Consider the following 16,976-nt stretch of genomic DNA (forward strand, 5'->3'; position numbering starts at 1 on the left):
AGAGTGTGGCTCCGCCGCCGGTAGCTAGAATGAGTGAGCTGCAAATGTGAAAGCATTGATGTAAAAAACTATATTTATGCAAAAGGCTAGAATGAGTTAGCTGCAAATGTGAAGGTATTGATGTGAAACCATATTGATGAAAATAATTTATTACTGTACTACAACATTACCTAACCATCATAAATATTAGGAATGAATCGATCGAATATAGTACTACTATAGTATAATAATCGATGGACTCATTAACTCAGCACCGAAAATATTGGATAGGTCTCCTCCTATACAAGTAATTTTTTTCTTTTTAATTCAATTGAATGCCATGGAATATCTTTTGGTGTGATTACTCGTGAGAAGAAAAAATAGAAGAGAGGAAAATGTGAGAATAGAGAAAGTCAAAGTGAGAAATAGATGTGTAAAATATACATGCACATATAGAGAAATGAAAATTCTATTAAAAAATAGAGAAAAGTGTCAGTGTAGTTTTTTTCTTTCTTTCTGATTTTATAATTTTAACATCTAAATTATATATTTTACCATGTTAATGTATCTATAAGCATATCAATTTATTTATTTTTTATAACTATAACATATCAATTTAAATTACTTTGAAAGTTCCTCCATTCTACCATGATTTTAACCTAGAAAATATTAACTCTCATCATGAGCATTTAAACCTAAACAAAAACTTTTAATTGCAACAAGTAAAACTTCACACAAGTGAAAAATGAACTCCAATGGACATATTCCATTAGAATATTTTCCATTTCAAAAAGCAAAAAAGATAAACTTAAATAAAATCATAACAACTATTTTAAAAAGATATTGAAGAAGAAAGACGTTTTTATTTTTATTAATTAAAGTAACATTAATGACCACTTTACAACCGTCTCCAATTTTTATTTATTTATTTAAAATAATAATAATTATTATTATTACAATTAAGAAAACTTCCATTATTTTGTCGAGGCATATCAACCCACTTACTGGATGATTGGAGAGCGGCTCAAACAATTAGATCTCGCAACCCTGATAGGTCCAACACGGCCCAACACCGTTCCATGAGGGAAGGCGAGGAAGTATGGAAGAAACTGGCACCTGGCAGGTACAAATGTAACATTGATGCATCCTTTTCCACCTATCTTAATAGGGTTGGTTGGAGAATGTGTCTTAGAGATGACTTTGTCCTTGCGAAAACAGATTGGTTTGCCCCTCTGTGTGATATATATGTGGGGGAGGTTGTCAGGTTAGATACAACTTTGAAGTGGGTGTCAGATCTCCTGTTCGACAATGTGGATTTCAATCTTCACTCTAAAAGGGTTGTTGATTGTGTAGATTCACATATATACGGTAGTAGTGAGTTTGGATGTAGCATATTTGCTTGGAGACGGTTATTAGATAATAGTTTTCAGAGCTCTCATGTCGAGTTCAATTGGAGGTAAACAAATGGGGTTGCTCACGAGTTAGCTCAGGCAGCCCCATTTAATCACCATGTTATAGATAATGTCCCCTCATGTAATTGACACATTTTAGCTAATGAAATGCAATGAATTTCCTCCCTAAAAAAAGTATATATATAAAGTAGGGCTTTCATGCGACATGTCGCTTCCACGTTTATTCTCAATATTTTTTTTTTAGTAAGATTCTCAATATTTTTATTATTTTTTTCTATTTTATAAAATTAATATTTGATCTTATCAACTAAATATTTTATTGAAGTTTTTAATTTTTTTTAATATTTATGTCAAATAAACGTTTATCAATTTTGAATCAATTATCGTAAGGTGTGTATTATTCTTTGGACTATATCATATACTTTTTTCTTCTCTTTATACTTTGAGATTATTTCTTTTTAATGGAAGTGTAACTTAATAATAATAATAATAATAATAATAATAATAATAATAATAATAATAATAATAATAATAATAATAATAATAATAATAATAATAATAATAATAATAATTGCTGCTGCTGCTGCTATCATTATTTAATACTAGTGGAAAGATGGACACCCACATGCCCGTCTTTCCGCTCTTTTTATTGCGCTAACGGGTGTAGATTATCAACGATATTTGATAGAAATTCTGCGTGTAAATTAAAAACGATATTTTATATAATTTTTTTGATATAGATTAAAATTATAAGTATAGGTATTTGTGATTTGCATATAAACAAACTGAACAAATCATATTTATATTTTTCAATAACAACAATAATAAAAAAAAAATATATGACAAAAAATTATTTTTTTAATAACACCAATAATATAACATTATTATATGAAAATTTGCTTAAATGTATAATTTAAATAACAAAAAGTCAACTCAAAACCCCTATCTTCTTTATATATAGTATTAGTATAGATAATAATAGTAATAATAATAATAATAATAATAATAATAATAATAATAATAATAATAATAATAATAATAATAATAATAATAATAATAATAATAATTTTTTATTGTTGTTTTTGTTACTATGCTATTACAAGAGATGACAATGGAAGTCCACGGGTATACGTAGTAGTTAACTTTTTTTGTTTGATAAAAATGATATTATAGTTCTTAAATTCATTTGAATATACGCTAAACAAGTATCGGTGGATATTAAAATATTTAATGTGTTGATATATAGTGCACTTTAGATTCGGTAAACATTGGGCAGTCGGCAGGCACTATATATATATCTAACTATTGGCTTTATAATGTCTGGTGGTCCCTATAAAATACTAGACCCTCTTCTATTATGAGAAATTATGTCACTAAGTGCCACTTTTTTTAGATCAAAGCACCACTCCTTTTAGATCAAATCAAAGAAGTACTTCAATGAAGTTAATGCTAAACTTTTTCAAACAAAAAAAATCCATAGTATTCATGAAAAGAATAGGAAGGTTAATTTCTAGATAAAATAAAACTCAAATAATTTTTTTTAAGAAGCTAAAGCTCACCCAAATTGGAATAAAACTCGGTAAATTAAAGGATATAAAATGAATTTCAATAGTGAACACGTTTAAAATATGTTGAGTTTTTATTAAAAATTTGACGTTTATGTTTCAGTAGTATTGTGGCACGATTTTGAATCAACAATTTGGAGGTTTGTCATGACAAAATCGTGGCACGAGAGGATAAAATTGTGGCACGATTTTGGATAACATTCAGTACTGTATTGTGTACTAACGTGAAATCGTGGCACATGAGTGCAAATTGTGGCACGATTTGACAGGATTTGAAACACTATTTAAGCACTCTTTGACCCATTAGTTGGGTAAGTTGATGAATCTCATGGAAACAAAAGGCGGAAACTTTTAGGGTACTTAGATATTAAAGGTTGATGGCCTTTGGGTGGGGTTCAAAGCTTCAAGATATGAATCTTGGAGAACGAAAAGATGGGACTCTTTGGAAGGGGTTGGTGCCTTTTGCAGAGAGATTCATCGGGTTAAAAAACACACTAAAGGAGAGTCATTGTGAGCAACTTGGGTGAGTTTTGGGAGACCAAAAGAGAAGATTCTTAGGAAATCAAAAGATAAGGGTTGGTTCTCTTCTAGGAGTAGATTCTAGAGTTGAGAAATAATTGGGAAACACCTTGAATGAAATCATTGAGTCTTTTGTTCATAGGAAGAGATTGGAAAATAGGTAGAAATTAGGTTTGTTTTTAGAGAGCTTGTTGAAGTTAATTTCTTGTAATCCTTTTGTATCTCTTTGTATAGACCTCATTGATAATAGATTGGAGAGATCAATCCCTCCCTCAAAGTATGTCATTATTGGACCGAACTGGGTAAACAGTTATTTGGTGTTGTTCTCTTTTCTCTATTCTCTTTATCTTGTTTATTCTTTGGTTTGATTGTGGTTTTGCTTTACACTTGGTTAATAGATTAGATCCAGATTTGATGTTGCTTGTAGTTATTTTAGTTATTAGTTGCCGTCGATACTTGCCCTACAAATCTAATTTTCATTGGTGAGAGATTTGGAAACATATGGTATATATTTTATATTTAAGACCAAAATAGTTATCAAATTGTTTATTGTAAAAAAGTACAGAGGAGGTAGCACTATGTTTCAATTATGAAAATTCAAAACAAATGAAAAAGCAGCAAATTACATGATTTCAAGAATATTTTCAACCATGCGTCATTATCATATCATCATATATAACCAAAGATCAGATATACATGATAAACATCAAAACCTGTACCAAAGAGTCACAGAAATTTTGTAAAAGCAAATGGTAAAAGGTAGAAGTAAATACTGTATGAAAGATCATACTAGAAAAATGTCACATTCTGAAAATTTTGAGATTTTAAATGCTATAACATACAACAGGGTTTGCTTATTAAATAGTGCATCTTGAATATAATCACTAATAAGTAAAGTTCAGATTCGGACTTCTATGCCTTCATTCAACAAATGTTCTTTCACTGACTGAATAGGTACCTGCAGTTTATGAAAAGTTCAAATTCAGTGCCTCAATAACATCTTTGAATTAATGAAAATAACTTTTTTTTCCTTTCTGAATGAGTGTAAGTTAAATATTTGCCATATTCACCCTATATAGATGGTCAAGATATAACATTATATAATTGTCGCATTATCACATACATGGATGGTCAAGATTTAAAGTTGTTTAAATGGTCACATGGCTCTTTTTTTAAGTCACCTCATGCTGTTTTAATGGTCATGATTTACTCCTCTCGCATAAAAAAAGTTCTCACTTTTGTGCAAGTAAAAATAAAAACAAAGTTTTCAAAAATGCTATTACATTAACATAGAAGTATTTGTTTTTCCCTTAAAGCTTATTAATGGAATGATTGATCACTAATAGATTAAATTGACACCAAAAAGAAGGTAAGCAACAAATGTTGAAGGATGAAGAGTAATATGGCCATTGGCCATATGCACTGAACTACGGCAACAAAAATTCCCCTCGCAATAAGAAATTAATAAAACAGACGTTATACCTCCTTCCTATGAAAAATGCCAGCAGCAAGTGCAGCGGATGCATTTGTTTTAGTGAACACATCGGAAAAATGATCAGGAACACCAGCACCACTGCTTGCAATCACAGGGATATTAACAGCATCTGAGATCAACTTAATTAAATCTACATCGAATCCTTTTCCTTGACCTGAAATATTGATAACAACAATAGACATACACAAATTAGAAAGAATGACAAGTATAAAGGCCGGCTAGAGGTATCAGCGCAGATTGCCTCAATCGGGAAGACTGACTCAGTCATTTAGTTAAGAAATCAGCGCAGATTGCCATTTTTATTTATTTAAATTCATCGATAATGATTCTGTCAAAAAAATATTCATTGATGATGATGGTATTGAAAACAATTAAACATTTCCAAACAGTGAAATTTAACAGCTAATGAAACCTTATCAAAACAGTAAAATCAGGTAAAAGATAGAGTGAGACTGACCATCACAATCGATGCAATTTAATAGTATTTCACCAGCACCAAGTTCTTCAACAGCTTTTGCCAGTTCATAAGCACCAATTGGCCGACCTTCTCGCCCCCCATTAACCTTACAATAGACAAAAGAAGTATTGTGAGACAAGAATTTCAGGAAGCAAGTAGTCAAATGAATTTATTTTCATTATATCCCTCGGACGAAATTCTAAGAGACCCATGAATTATAATCTCGCGATGATCCAATTCTTGTTAAGCAATAATATTTCAAAATGAGGTCTACCACATCTAAACCAATTTACGATATATATTTTCAATGGTGTTACTTTCACATTTTTTTCATGTTAGATTACTACTCATTTTATATCATTTACATTTTACATTTCTAATGACAAGTTTTGTTTTGATTCTTGTTATCTCTAAAGTACTAAAACCGTTACTTAGTCATGAAACCTCTATTTTTTACATCGGACATCCTTAATATTTTTATTCCCTAGAAAACTACTACTTCTGAAATTATATATCCCTTGTTGTGTCTGGTCAAGTTTTGTATGACAGGAAGAATCAATTATAAGTTGCCCCTCTAGCAATGTCTATTTATAACGGTGCAATGTTTAAATGAAAGAAAAACAAGACTAAGAGATCTAGCTTAGTGAACATGTTCAAAAAAGTTAGTGAAGAGAGATAATAAACTTACTGTACACTGATACCAGGCATATTCTTCTCCATTTGGACCTGAAACCAACATAAAGTTGTTTTTGAGTATTAATTTTCATGAAACATCATCTCAGTTTTTCATCTTAAAGTGCACTCACAAGGAAAAAGAGGCAAAGTAACAATAGAAGAGAATATAATACATCCATAGGACATCCTACTTCAAACAAGTACTGGGCATAATTCTTCAGGACCAAACCTAAAGATGCCAGATTTTCCTACTTGCAATTGACCTATGTATCTCATTAATTATTAAGGTATGATTCAACCAATTTAGATAACTTACACAAAAATATTAAAAGCAGGAAGAAATGGAAAAAACTTCACCTGGACTTGAAACCTTTATGGTCTGGAATTGCACATCATTTGGATTGTTTACGTAAACCCTACGGGGATCAATACTAACAACCACTGCCTGCAAATTGAAAATAAATTGGTATATGGTCAATTCATCATTACATCAAGTATCAAATGGAACAAAAACACACAGAGTAGTTGGCATGAAATATGATCAGCTTCAGTAACATATACTGATATACATTAATTTGAATGAACACGGTAATAATGAAAAGGAGAGGGGAGGATAATGGTACATGCACGTTCAGGGAGTTTCATCAAGTACTTGTATTTACATGGATAAGGGGGGAAATATAGAAGTAAGCATGACCATTGGCTGTTAGCTTACCTGATTCCCATAAACTCTTGATATCTGCTCTAAGCTGGTCTTCCCTGTTTTTACCTAATATGACAGTCATTGCAACATCAGAGATAGCACGATTTAGAGGATATCAATAGAAATAAGCAATAGGTTGAATTCCATACTCCAGTTCTTAAATATTCTTCGGCAGCATAAACTGCATCACTTCCAATGGATATCTTGTCAGCCCCAGACCTAAAATATTCTGCAGCTACTTCCAAACTAGAATAGTGCCTACAATTTAGGTATTTCATGGAAACAATTATAAAATTTCTGAGCATAAACACAAACATACAACAGTAAAAGCGGACAATTTAAATTGGAGAAAAAAATGTAGTGAAACATCTCTAATTTGGTATAAAGGTTAGTAATAATAATACCTTCCCTTAGAATCTGTAAAATCTCGAATTCCACCACCAACTGTTAAGGGCACAAAAACATTTTCTGATGTGTATCGCAATACCTATGAAGAACCATAGTGAGAATGAAACTCCAATAAATATTAGATAAAATTCAATCAGCACAGACTGTAAAAATTAAAAATCAGCATTTGGGAACATTTCACAAACCTGCAACATTGGTAGATCACCAAGAGGGAAGTCGCGAAATCCAGTAATGTTTAGAAAGCTGACCTGGATTGAAGGTTGAACGTTAGTTGGAAAGAAGATGCTTCGTAATATATGTGAAAACAACCAAATTGTCAAAGGTGTTATTACCTCATCAGCTCCATCTTTATAGTACTGTTGAGCAAGCTCAACTGGCTTGCCAAGATTCCTAACCTGAAAATTAAAACAGTATCATTAGATGATAAATAAACATACAATTTTCTCTTTAATAACAATAATTCATGTCGCAACTTATAGAAAATTATTTAATAATCCAAACCAAATAATAGTTTCCATTTATATCTTGACATATGCTCTATTAGAAAACCCCTAAATATTGTAAATTTTATGGAAAAAAATGAGTATTATCTCTGTTACCTCGTTCTCTTTTGTATTTTCTCTTACATCATACTGGTCTCCTTTGGTTACAACAAGGTCCCCGTTATCATTTGCTCTCACATCGAGACAAGCAATCACCTTCATAGACAATGCTTTGTTAGCAAATCAAAATAACGAAAACATTGAAGAGGCTGAGCATACATATAAATTAGTTAAAATTAGAAAGGGATTTTGATGACTATTACCCTTTTTGCAAGTTTTGAAGCTTTGCCCTCACCAGTCTTCTGTCTTCAAGTGAATATCACAAATGGTTAGTCACCATAAGTCAAAATGATCATAATAATAGTGATTCATAAGATGTTCATAGAAAGGTATGAAGCCCACCTTTGCCACACTTGAATTTGGATACAAGAATCTTCTCAAAATAGAGAGACCAACATCTGAAAGTTTCATTTCAGAAATCAGTAAAAGAATGAGCCAGCCACGAAAAGGAGGAAACATGATTTATCTTTAGCTCTATATAAAAATAAATATATCTTCTAGAACTATTGTATTCTCCCAAATAAAAGACGTAGAATTTGAAGTGATGTGTATTTCAGTATTCTTCCAAGAGCCAATAAAGACTGGAAACTCAAATCATATGAATAACATTGAGAAAAAAAATCTTTTTGAACTGAATTAGAGTTTCCTATTTTTCCCGCTTTCATTTCACTTTTTTTCCAAGTTAATTTAGAACCTAAGATCATCCTTCAATTATTCTTTCAAATTAAAGGGAGCAGAAATTATACAAAACTATATGCAAGTGTATGACTTCAATTTAAAAATGATGTAATGTTGATTACATAAATTTATTCCCCACACAAGCAGAATCCGATTACAAGCAGTGTAAACAATAAATAGAAGAATGCCAAATATCTACTATGTGAAATAAATAGTGGAGGCTGCATAGCGGTTGAAATAAGTCAATCACATATGAAAAAGTATGCTGCATAAAGATAAAGCAGGGAATGTATGCAGACTATAGCTTACATATTGAAAGGTTTGTGCATTACAGTGAATGTAGAGGTAACACATACTCTTTTAACACTTTAGTTTTTCTATTTTACAAATAGGTCCTATTTGGAAAACAATCCGATTCTTCAGTTTTATTATTTTAAAACACCCTAAAACTCTCTACTTCTGCTATTGCCGCTACATCAGCTAGTAGAAACTAGCGACCGCTATCACCCTAATAGCGAAACTAGGATAGTGTCGTGGTTTTCATTGAGGTTGAGGGTTCATCAAAATCTTCTATGTTGCAGTGCTATATCGCCGCTATTAGACAACACTGATTACAAAGCTAATAGAGTATAAACTTCAATAACGATTGCGGTCTACGTGATTTAAGGATTGGTATATTCAGTGTTATCGATTACGGATGGCGGAAAGCCAAAAATATGCCATTTTGATCCGCCATAAAACACATTCTACTAAAATTGGCCATGGCGGTTGTCAAAACATCGACCATGGCTGATACTCGACAACACTAGCTATTCCTTAAGAAAAAACAGAAATAAGAAAAATACCAAAAAACTAGATTGGTTAGGAAGATAAAACTTGCCTCCACTCTTCTCTGGATGGAACTGAACTGCATGCACATTTCCTCTTCTAATAGATGCTATAAATTTATCACCATAGTCACAGGTGGAGGATACCCAATCTTTGTTATCATCTGACTGAGAAATGAAACAAATCAGATTACTTTAACAATTCACAAACCATAAAGACAAAGAATGTGAATGTGACAGCCAGAGTAACATGGAGATTTCTAGAGAAAAGTGGAAACATACAGGCATGGCACGGTAAGAATGCACAAAATAGACATGGTGGTTTCCAACATCATCCAAAATTTCTGAGTCCTTTGTGATTTGTAAAGCATTCCATCCAATATGTGGTACTCTAAAACCATTTGATGAATCAAATCGCCCAACGGTTCCAGGTATTAAGCCAAGACCTTTTACTGATTCACAAGTACATTTGTCCATTCAATACTTCAGTTAAGAGAAAAATGTATTGATAAAAAAACTTTTAGAAGTAACACCTTGATTAAAATTAATGAAATATGACAAGTACGAATAATAATATCTCCAAACCAAACATGTACTTAAAGAATTCAAACAATCATTATATCACAATAAATGGAGTCAGCTACAAGAAATAATCTACCCCATTGGACTCTATCAAAATAACAAAATTTTAATATCAAAGCCGGGCTTTTTTTACTTATTTTACTATGATCTTCCTCTACCAATTTAGATCAAACTATTTTGCATTTGATCCAATATTCTCACTATAAAAAAAGTTAAATCATCTTATGCAAGTCTCCATTTGATTTTCCTCTATGGAGTTTTACCATGGTCAAATCGTCTTAATGCAGTTTCAACCATCTTCTCATCAATTGGTGCTGCAACACTGAACGTATATATTCGTGTATATCTACTCATTTGCCTCATTACTCATATGAGTAAACTTTTTGTTGCTCTTGCTAGCACTTTCCCAATATTCATTACTGGACCATCAAAGAACATCACCATTGGCCACATAGTTGTCCGCTATAATTTCACTAACTTCGATTTGAAGACAATTGGTGATCGAAATTGTACCTGAGATTCTTTCCATCAGATCCAACTAGCTTAAAATAATCCTATGTGTGACATACACAGCATTCCCATTTCTTAATCAGATTGATCCCAGATTCATGAACTGATTATAGGATGATTTGATCCCAGTTAACCCCCCGCCCCATAAAAAATCCTATCGCTCCAAGGTTTCTCTGTGCGCATCGTAAGCGTAAATTTTATCCATTTGAACTGGCCTAAATGAAAAATCTTTCAAATATGAGATGAAAGAAAATAGCAGTTACACTTTCATATAATTTTTTTTTATTGAAGCATATATATTATTTATAGATCAAAAGCATTGTGTAATTTCACATCGACTTGGACAAAATCTTGGTAACCATTTATGCCATAATACTAAAATGTTGAGAGAGTAGTTAAAGGATTATCAAATATAAAATAATAATAATAGCAACAACAACAACAACAACAATAATAATAAAAGAGGAACTGACTTGGTCCATTCTCTTCACTAGATTCAAAAAGCAATTGAAGTCCAAGACAAATGCCTAAAAATGGGCGATCCTTTTCAATATATGAACAAAGTGCTTCACCCATCCTGCAAAAGTTACGACACTGCTTGAAGATCTACACTAAAATGAATGATAAAATATAACATTGGACTTGTGCAAAAAGCCTAAAACTTAAGAGTATAAACGCTCAAAGATCAAAACTAAAATTTCTTCAAAACAACACTGAACGTATACCTAACAATGCCTAGAGTAAATTCAGCATAAATAAAGAGTACAGACACAACGAGACATTGTTTTATTTGAACGGCATGTTAGATGTACAAAACAAGTTTGATTCATACATTTATACATAATGTATAATACTAAATGTATGCATTATTCAACAACCACTAACTCTTTCTAACCTGATTATCCCCAAAAATTCAACACCATACCATACTTAGAAATTAGTACAGTAGTTGTAAATTACAACACATAATAGGAGTCTTGGTCCAACTCATTCTTAATGTACATAGTAAATATACATCAAATAAAAAAAGAGTGAAGATTAACATTTGTGTGGCATTGCATAATTTAAAGTAATTGTCCTTTGTTTTCCTTCACAAACCTACTACTTTAATCCAATAGACAGTGTTTTTAATAAAGATTTGAGACTACGATCTGAGCAGCGACATAACAGTTTTTGATGTTGACAAAAACGCAATGCAACCACAATTGAGGCTGCATCGTCTGCAATAGACTGTGACTCTCTATTATATCAGGGATCGCAATGCGACCGCAATCATTATCCGCGACCGCTTTTCAAAATCCCGTCAGCACATATATCTCCCCACAGGCGTAATATTACAACTAATTACTAAATCATCAATAAATAAATTGAGAAGAAAAAAAGGCAAGAATAAAAATTACCCAGTTTTACTTAACACCTCCATAGCAGGTGCAAATGCTCCAACACCCGGAAAGACTAAACGGCTTGCATTCAAAATGTCTTCTGGGGTTTGAACCTATCAAATACAGTTGTTTCAAATTCATGAACACATCATAAAAAACAACCCATTCGTTTGGTTTCATAGTAGGAAGCCAAAATTGTTTCCAGATACATAAAATTGATTATGACATGTTTGGTTAATGTTGATTGAAATTGATTTTGCCTCTAGAATTGAATCTAGGACTTGTAGTTTTTGATTCTAAAGTCCAAACATGATTTTTACACTCAAATTTATTGTCCAACTAACTTTTAGTTGGTGTCCAAACATGAACGAGTAAACCGCAAATTAGTCCTTAACGTTGTAGGTGTTCTCAAAATAAGTCGCTAAGATTATATAGATTTCCAAAAGACCCCAAACTCTAGTAAATTGTCAAGTTGATCCCTGTATTTAACCATTTACTACCAATTATGTATATATATTTTAACCACTTGCTATCAATCAATTTAGTCCCTATCATCCTCTAAGAAGGAGTAATATGAGTACAGTATAAGATCTCCGAAACTAATTCAGTGGTTTACTCAAATCATTAATCTGAGTCCAATTTGACATAGTAAAGACCTTATTCGAATATTCATAATCACAAAGACCTATTTGAAAACGACCGGACTAATTTAGTGGTTTACTCAATCGAACATAAACACTTCACATTCAACTCAATTACAAAACAGAATCATTCAAAATCAATTTTTATCACTGCAAAACCAAACACACACTACCAAATGAAGTAGAAAGCTTACATCTTTGATTTCAAATCCAAGGAATTTGATAGCATTCCTAACACTCCGAACATTGCCAGCACCATAATCAAGCAAAGTCACAACTAAAAACAAATAAAAAACATAATCATTGTTTAGAACAAATAAAAAAAAAAACTATTTTTTTCTCAAAAGGGTATTGATAGAAAGAGAAAACAAACCAGAATCAGTGGAAGTAGAAGATGAAGCACGAATAGAGAAATTTGTTGGGTTTTTGAGATTGCGAGAGAGTGGGAATGTGGTGAAGGAGAGTGGGTTTTTGTGACGGAGGAGGAGGGAAGTAGGGGAGTATGACGGTGTTAACGGCGGCGCCTCCATTGTTTGTTGAATGAGCAGGTGAGACAATTTCGGCGTCGCTTTAGCAGCTGAAATGGGAGATTTGGTCTGTAAGTAGAAACAAAGTCAGCTGCAAGTGTGTCACACCACGTGTGTGTTTTTACGCAATAAAAAATTTAATTTATATTTTTATTTCATGTTTTATTGAAAAAATTAATTTTTTTTGGCATTGTGAGAATATTATTTCTGTCAAATAGTAAGAAATTCACATTTCTAAGATGAATAAATGAAGTGTATGAAGTTTAAACATCGACTTTATATATATTATTATTGTACTTTTTCTATCAATTAAACTAAGTTTATGAAAACAGAGTGATAATATTTTACTAATTTCTGAAATATTTCATTAAAAATTACGAAGGATTGTTGACTAAGAGTAGGCATGGCAATAAGGCGGGATAGGGACGGATTTTACATTCCCCTTCCCCATATCTGATTCTCATATACTTACCTGTTATCCTACTCATACCCAACGGGGATGAGAAATTGAATCATATCTTTAGAGAAATATTGTAATGGATTATCCAACAATATATTCACTTTAATATTTATTAGACCGAAACCCATACACATACACAAACCTAGTCAAAACGAGGAAAACCTGTCAAATTGGGTATGGTTTGGGTGGGTAACCACATGTATGAGTTTTGTTGTCATGCCTAACTAAGAGTGCATTTGTTTCAGCTTTAAAAAATAATAGATTATATGATAAAAGAATCTAGAGATTTATTTTTTAGAGATTTTAAAAACAATCTGAAGTTATTTTTGTTTGCCTACTACCTATTAAATTCCATTTTTTTTTTGAAAAAATGAGTTTCGACTTGTACATGTGTTACCTCCTTGTTGTTTAAAAAAATAGATTTTGAAAAAAGTTAATCCTAATAGCTTTTCATTTTAAGATCAAAATAGATTTTTTTAATAAAATGATTTTTTTTTAAAATCCTAAACAAACACTTAAAAATAAAAAGAAAGTGGTTTTTTTTTAAATTTTTTTTTTTTAAAAATCTTAAACAAACTGAGCCTTAAAAAAATATGTGATAAAAAGTCCCCTTAACACTCTTTATTAGTTTTATTTGTCCATTACATCTCCCTTCCGCTCAAGAAAAAAAAAAAAATCTCTCTTCCGCTCAAACCCTAGAAAACTTGAAGTTAATCATTGAGATCCATTGTATCCACTCCAGTCCTCACTGTCGTCGCTCCAGATTCTTTCAGATCAAATATCTCAATCACAACTCATCAGGTATTCCTTATTTCTACCATTTATTCTCTGTTCGATATTTAGCTGAAGAAATTCCTCAATTGCACAAAATAACAATCCCTTTTGTTTCAACCTTTTTATGATTATTATTATTATTATTAGGTACAAATCCAAATGTCTTATTCAGAGGACGAGATAACGATTCTTACGCCACCAACGACGAAGAAAGTTAAGCTCAGCAACGAGCCTGAAAATGAAGACAGACTGAGTGATTTACCCGAAAGTGTTATCCTTCACATACTCTCCTTTTTAAATGCCCAAAACGCCGTTCAAACTTGTGTTTTATCCACAAGATATAACGATCTCTGGAAACGTCTACCAGTTCTTAGATTACATTGCAGAGACTTCAGAACTTACAAGATATTCACCAAATTTGTGTTTAAGATTTTATCTCTTCGCGATCCCTCTATCACATTAGAGGCTCTTGATTTTAAGCGTCACATTGGTCGCTTAGAGCCTCACATACTCAAAAGGATTGTGAATTACGCCATTAAACACAATGTCCAGCGATTACGACTTAATGTCACTAGCAACATTTCATTAATTCCGACTAGCTTATTTTCGTTTCAGAGTTTGACACATCTTAAGCTTTCTGTTTACTCTGACGCCGAGCGTAAAACACAGTTTCCAAACTGTCTCAGTTTGCCGGCATTAACATATCTTAAGCTTTGTATCTATTCAAATCATGAAAATCTGTTTCCGGATTCTCTTCATTTGCCGGCATTAACTAGCTTGCATCTACAAAATTTCAGATTTTGTGTTGGCGATAATGACCGTGCTGAGCCATTTTCGGCCTTTAACAGGTTGAATAGTTTGCTCATTTCTAATTCTGATGTGAGGGGTGCACAAACTCTTTGCATATCAAGTGCGACACTTGTCAATTTAACTCTGTATGATAACAAGTACAGCTGTTACAAAATTGATCTACGTACTCCAAGTCTTTGTACTTTTACTTTTTGTGGTAATCCTTTTCAGGAAATCTCTGGGAGCGATATTTCGTCTCTTAAACATGTAGATATTCATGCAGAAGTAGAATCAGATTGTCAATATTCGCCTCCTTGGGTTCTATTAAGCTGGCTCATAGAGTTTGCTGATATAAAATCCTTGACAGTCACCGCAACTACTCTTCAGGTACTCTAACTTATCCATGTTTTGAGGCTATTTTTGCTTTCTTAAGATACTTTTTTCTTGGTTCTAAAACTTCATAAAAAAATATTTGAATCAATTAGACTAATCCGCTTGTGTCCCTCATTGCTTAGGTTCTCAACTTAATTCCCGATCTGTTCAAGATTAAATTCCCTTCCTTGGGAAACTTGAAGTCATTGATAGTGAAAGTTGACGAAATTCTGTATGGATTTCGCTTGACACTATGCAAGGTTAAGTTACAGACAGTGATAACAAAGAAAGAAGCTGCCAGGTTAAAAAAAGCATATGAATCAGGAACCGAACCGTCTCCAACAGTACCTGATGGGATAGTAGACTTCTTGCGTCAAAATTCGCCCTCAGCAGATGTTGAATTCATAGATTGCACACAAAAAATGATTAGATCAAGACATTTATAATTGGTTTGTTTTATTTTTTTTTCTCTTTCATTCTATATTACTGTTTATCGAGACCAAGACATTTCGATCTATCTAGGTTACAGGAACTTCTCAACTGAGATAAGTAATACAGTAGTTTTTCCAAATTTTGAACTAACAAAAACACCGAATACATTTTTTTTATATTCATGGAGAATCTAATGAAGGGAGCTTATGAAATATTTTAGGCGGATGAATTCATTTTAATTTGTGAGTGAAGTTATATAAATATTTCAACCATTTATAAGATTATCTCATTGTTTTTCTTCCTTTTTAATAAGTGCTAGTTGAAATAATTACACAAACTAACTTATAGTATTCTATTATTTATCGTTGATCATACAATTTTTGCTTATGTTGTTATCTATTACAAGACTCTGTTACTCACAACTTGTACCACTGAACTGGTGCTTTGTTTGAGTTCAAGTTACCTGCTCCCACTTGAACTTGCCTTATGAAATTAAAATGGAGCTTCTGGTACATTTGTAAGAGTTGTGTAGGTAACATAATTCTCTATAGCTTCATTTGACTTCTTGCTTCTTACATGACCTTATTTGATCGACAGGAACCCGGTTGTTATAGTCTTTCAGAGTTCAAATGCAATACAAGTATGTACATACATAATTGGAAACTTTGATTAGAAGATATTAAGTGATCCATTTATTGGGGGTTATAGGCAATGGTCCCTTTGTCGGATATTATTCATGTAGCTGTAGAAGCAATGGTACAAGACAGTTGAGAAAGTTGTGTAACGGTGGCAGTTCAGGCCCAACGGTGTTTAATATTCAATATTGATGCTGGTTTAAAACTTGAAGTACCGAATTTTGTTTATGTATGTATTGTTTGATGATCTTTCTTGAGTATTTGGGTTTTCATTGAGATCAAAGTCTAGCATGAATTTTAGAGATAAAACTTTGGTGATTGATAAACTGTCTTGTACCAAGGATGGATTAATTTGCTAGCTATTTTGAATATCAGTTTTATAGTTTTGTAGTGTGCAAGTTTCATTTTATAGTTTTGTAGTGTGCTAGTTTCATATTTGATGATGTTCTTGGATTGTAATAGCTGGTAAAATCATTTTGGTTATTCATAGAAATAGGCTTGTATCAAACTTTAAAACGTTTTGACCCCAAAAAATAGAATTTATTTTGTATA

The 16,976-nt window shown here is 32.1% G+C and overlaps 2 protein-coding genes across 3 annotated transcripts; one reads left to right on the top strand and one right to left on the bottom strand.

The window, feature by feature from the left end:
* Positions 1-4,114: 4,114 nt before the first annotated feature.
* On the bottom strand, positions 4,115-13,007 carry AT-HF (HIS HF). 2 transcript variants are annotated; one of them, XM_085752226.1, is made up of 19 exons: positions 12,809-13,007; positions 12,630-12,712; positions 11,813-11,907; positions 10,886-10,989; positions 9,603-9,772; positions 9,374-9,488; positions 8,158-8,213; positions 8,019-8,054; positions 7,813-7,911; positions 7,546-7,608; positions 7,399-7,461; positions 7,210-7,292; positions 6,955-7,063; positions 6,818-6,871; positions 6,460-6,547; positions 6,116-6,153; positions 5,428-5,533; positions 4,958-5,124; positions 4,115-4,433 (listed from the first exon to the last, which is right to left on the bottom strand). In XM_085752226.1, exons 1-19 carry the CDS (start codon positions 12,963-12,965, stop codon positions 4,374-4,376), a joined length of 1,746 nt encoding a protein of 581 aa, XP_085608352.1. In that variant the 5' UTR covers positions 12,966-13,007; the 3' UTR covers positions 4,115-4,373. The 2 variants fall into 2 exon arrangements, with proteins under 2 accessions (XP_085608352.1, XP_085608351.1); XM_085752225.1 differs by having other exon boundaries at positions 8,019-8,057.
* Positions 13,008-14,050: 1,043 nt separating this feature from the next.
* LOC146938237 (F-box/LRR-repeat protein At3g26922-like) lies at positions 14,051-16,976 on the top strand. Its single transcript, XM_085752228.1, has 4 exons — positions 14,051-14,223; positions 14,344-15,372; positions 15,501-15,806; positions 16,387-16,976. The coding sequence occupies exons 2-3, from the start codon at positions 14,356-14,358 to the stop codon at positions 15,801-15,803; spliced, it is 1,320 nt and encodes a 439-aa protein (XP_085608354.1). The 5' UTR covers positions 14,051-14,223; positions 14,344-14,355; the 3' UTR covers positions 15,804-15,806; positions 16,387-16,976.

The sequence above is a fragment of the Medicago sativa genome, chromosome 3 (assembly GCF_051527215.1).
Source record: "Medicago sativa cultivar Bolivia chromosome 3, Bolivia_mono, whole genome shotgun sequence".
Lineage (NCBI taxonomy): Eukaryota > Viridiplantae > Streptophyta > Magnoliopsida > Fabales > Fabaceae > Medicago > Medicago sativa.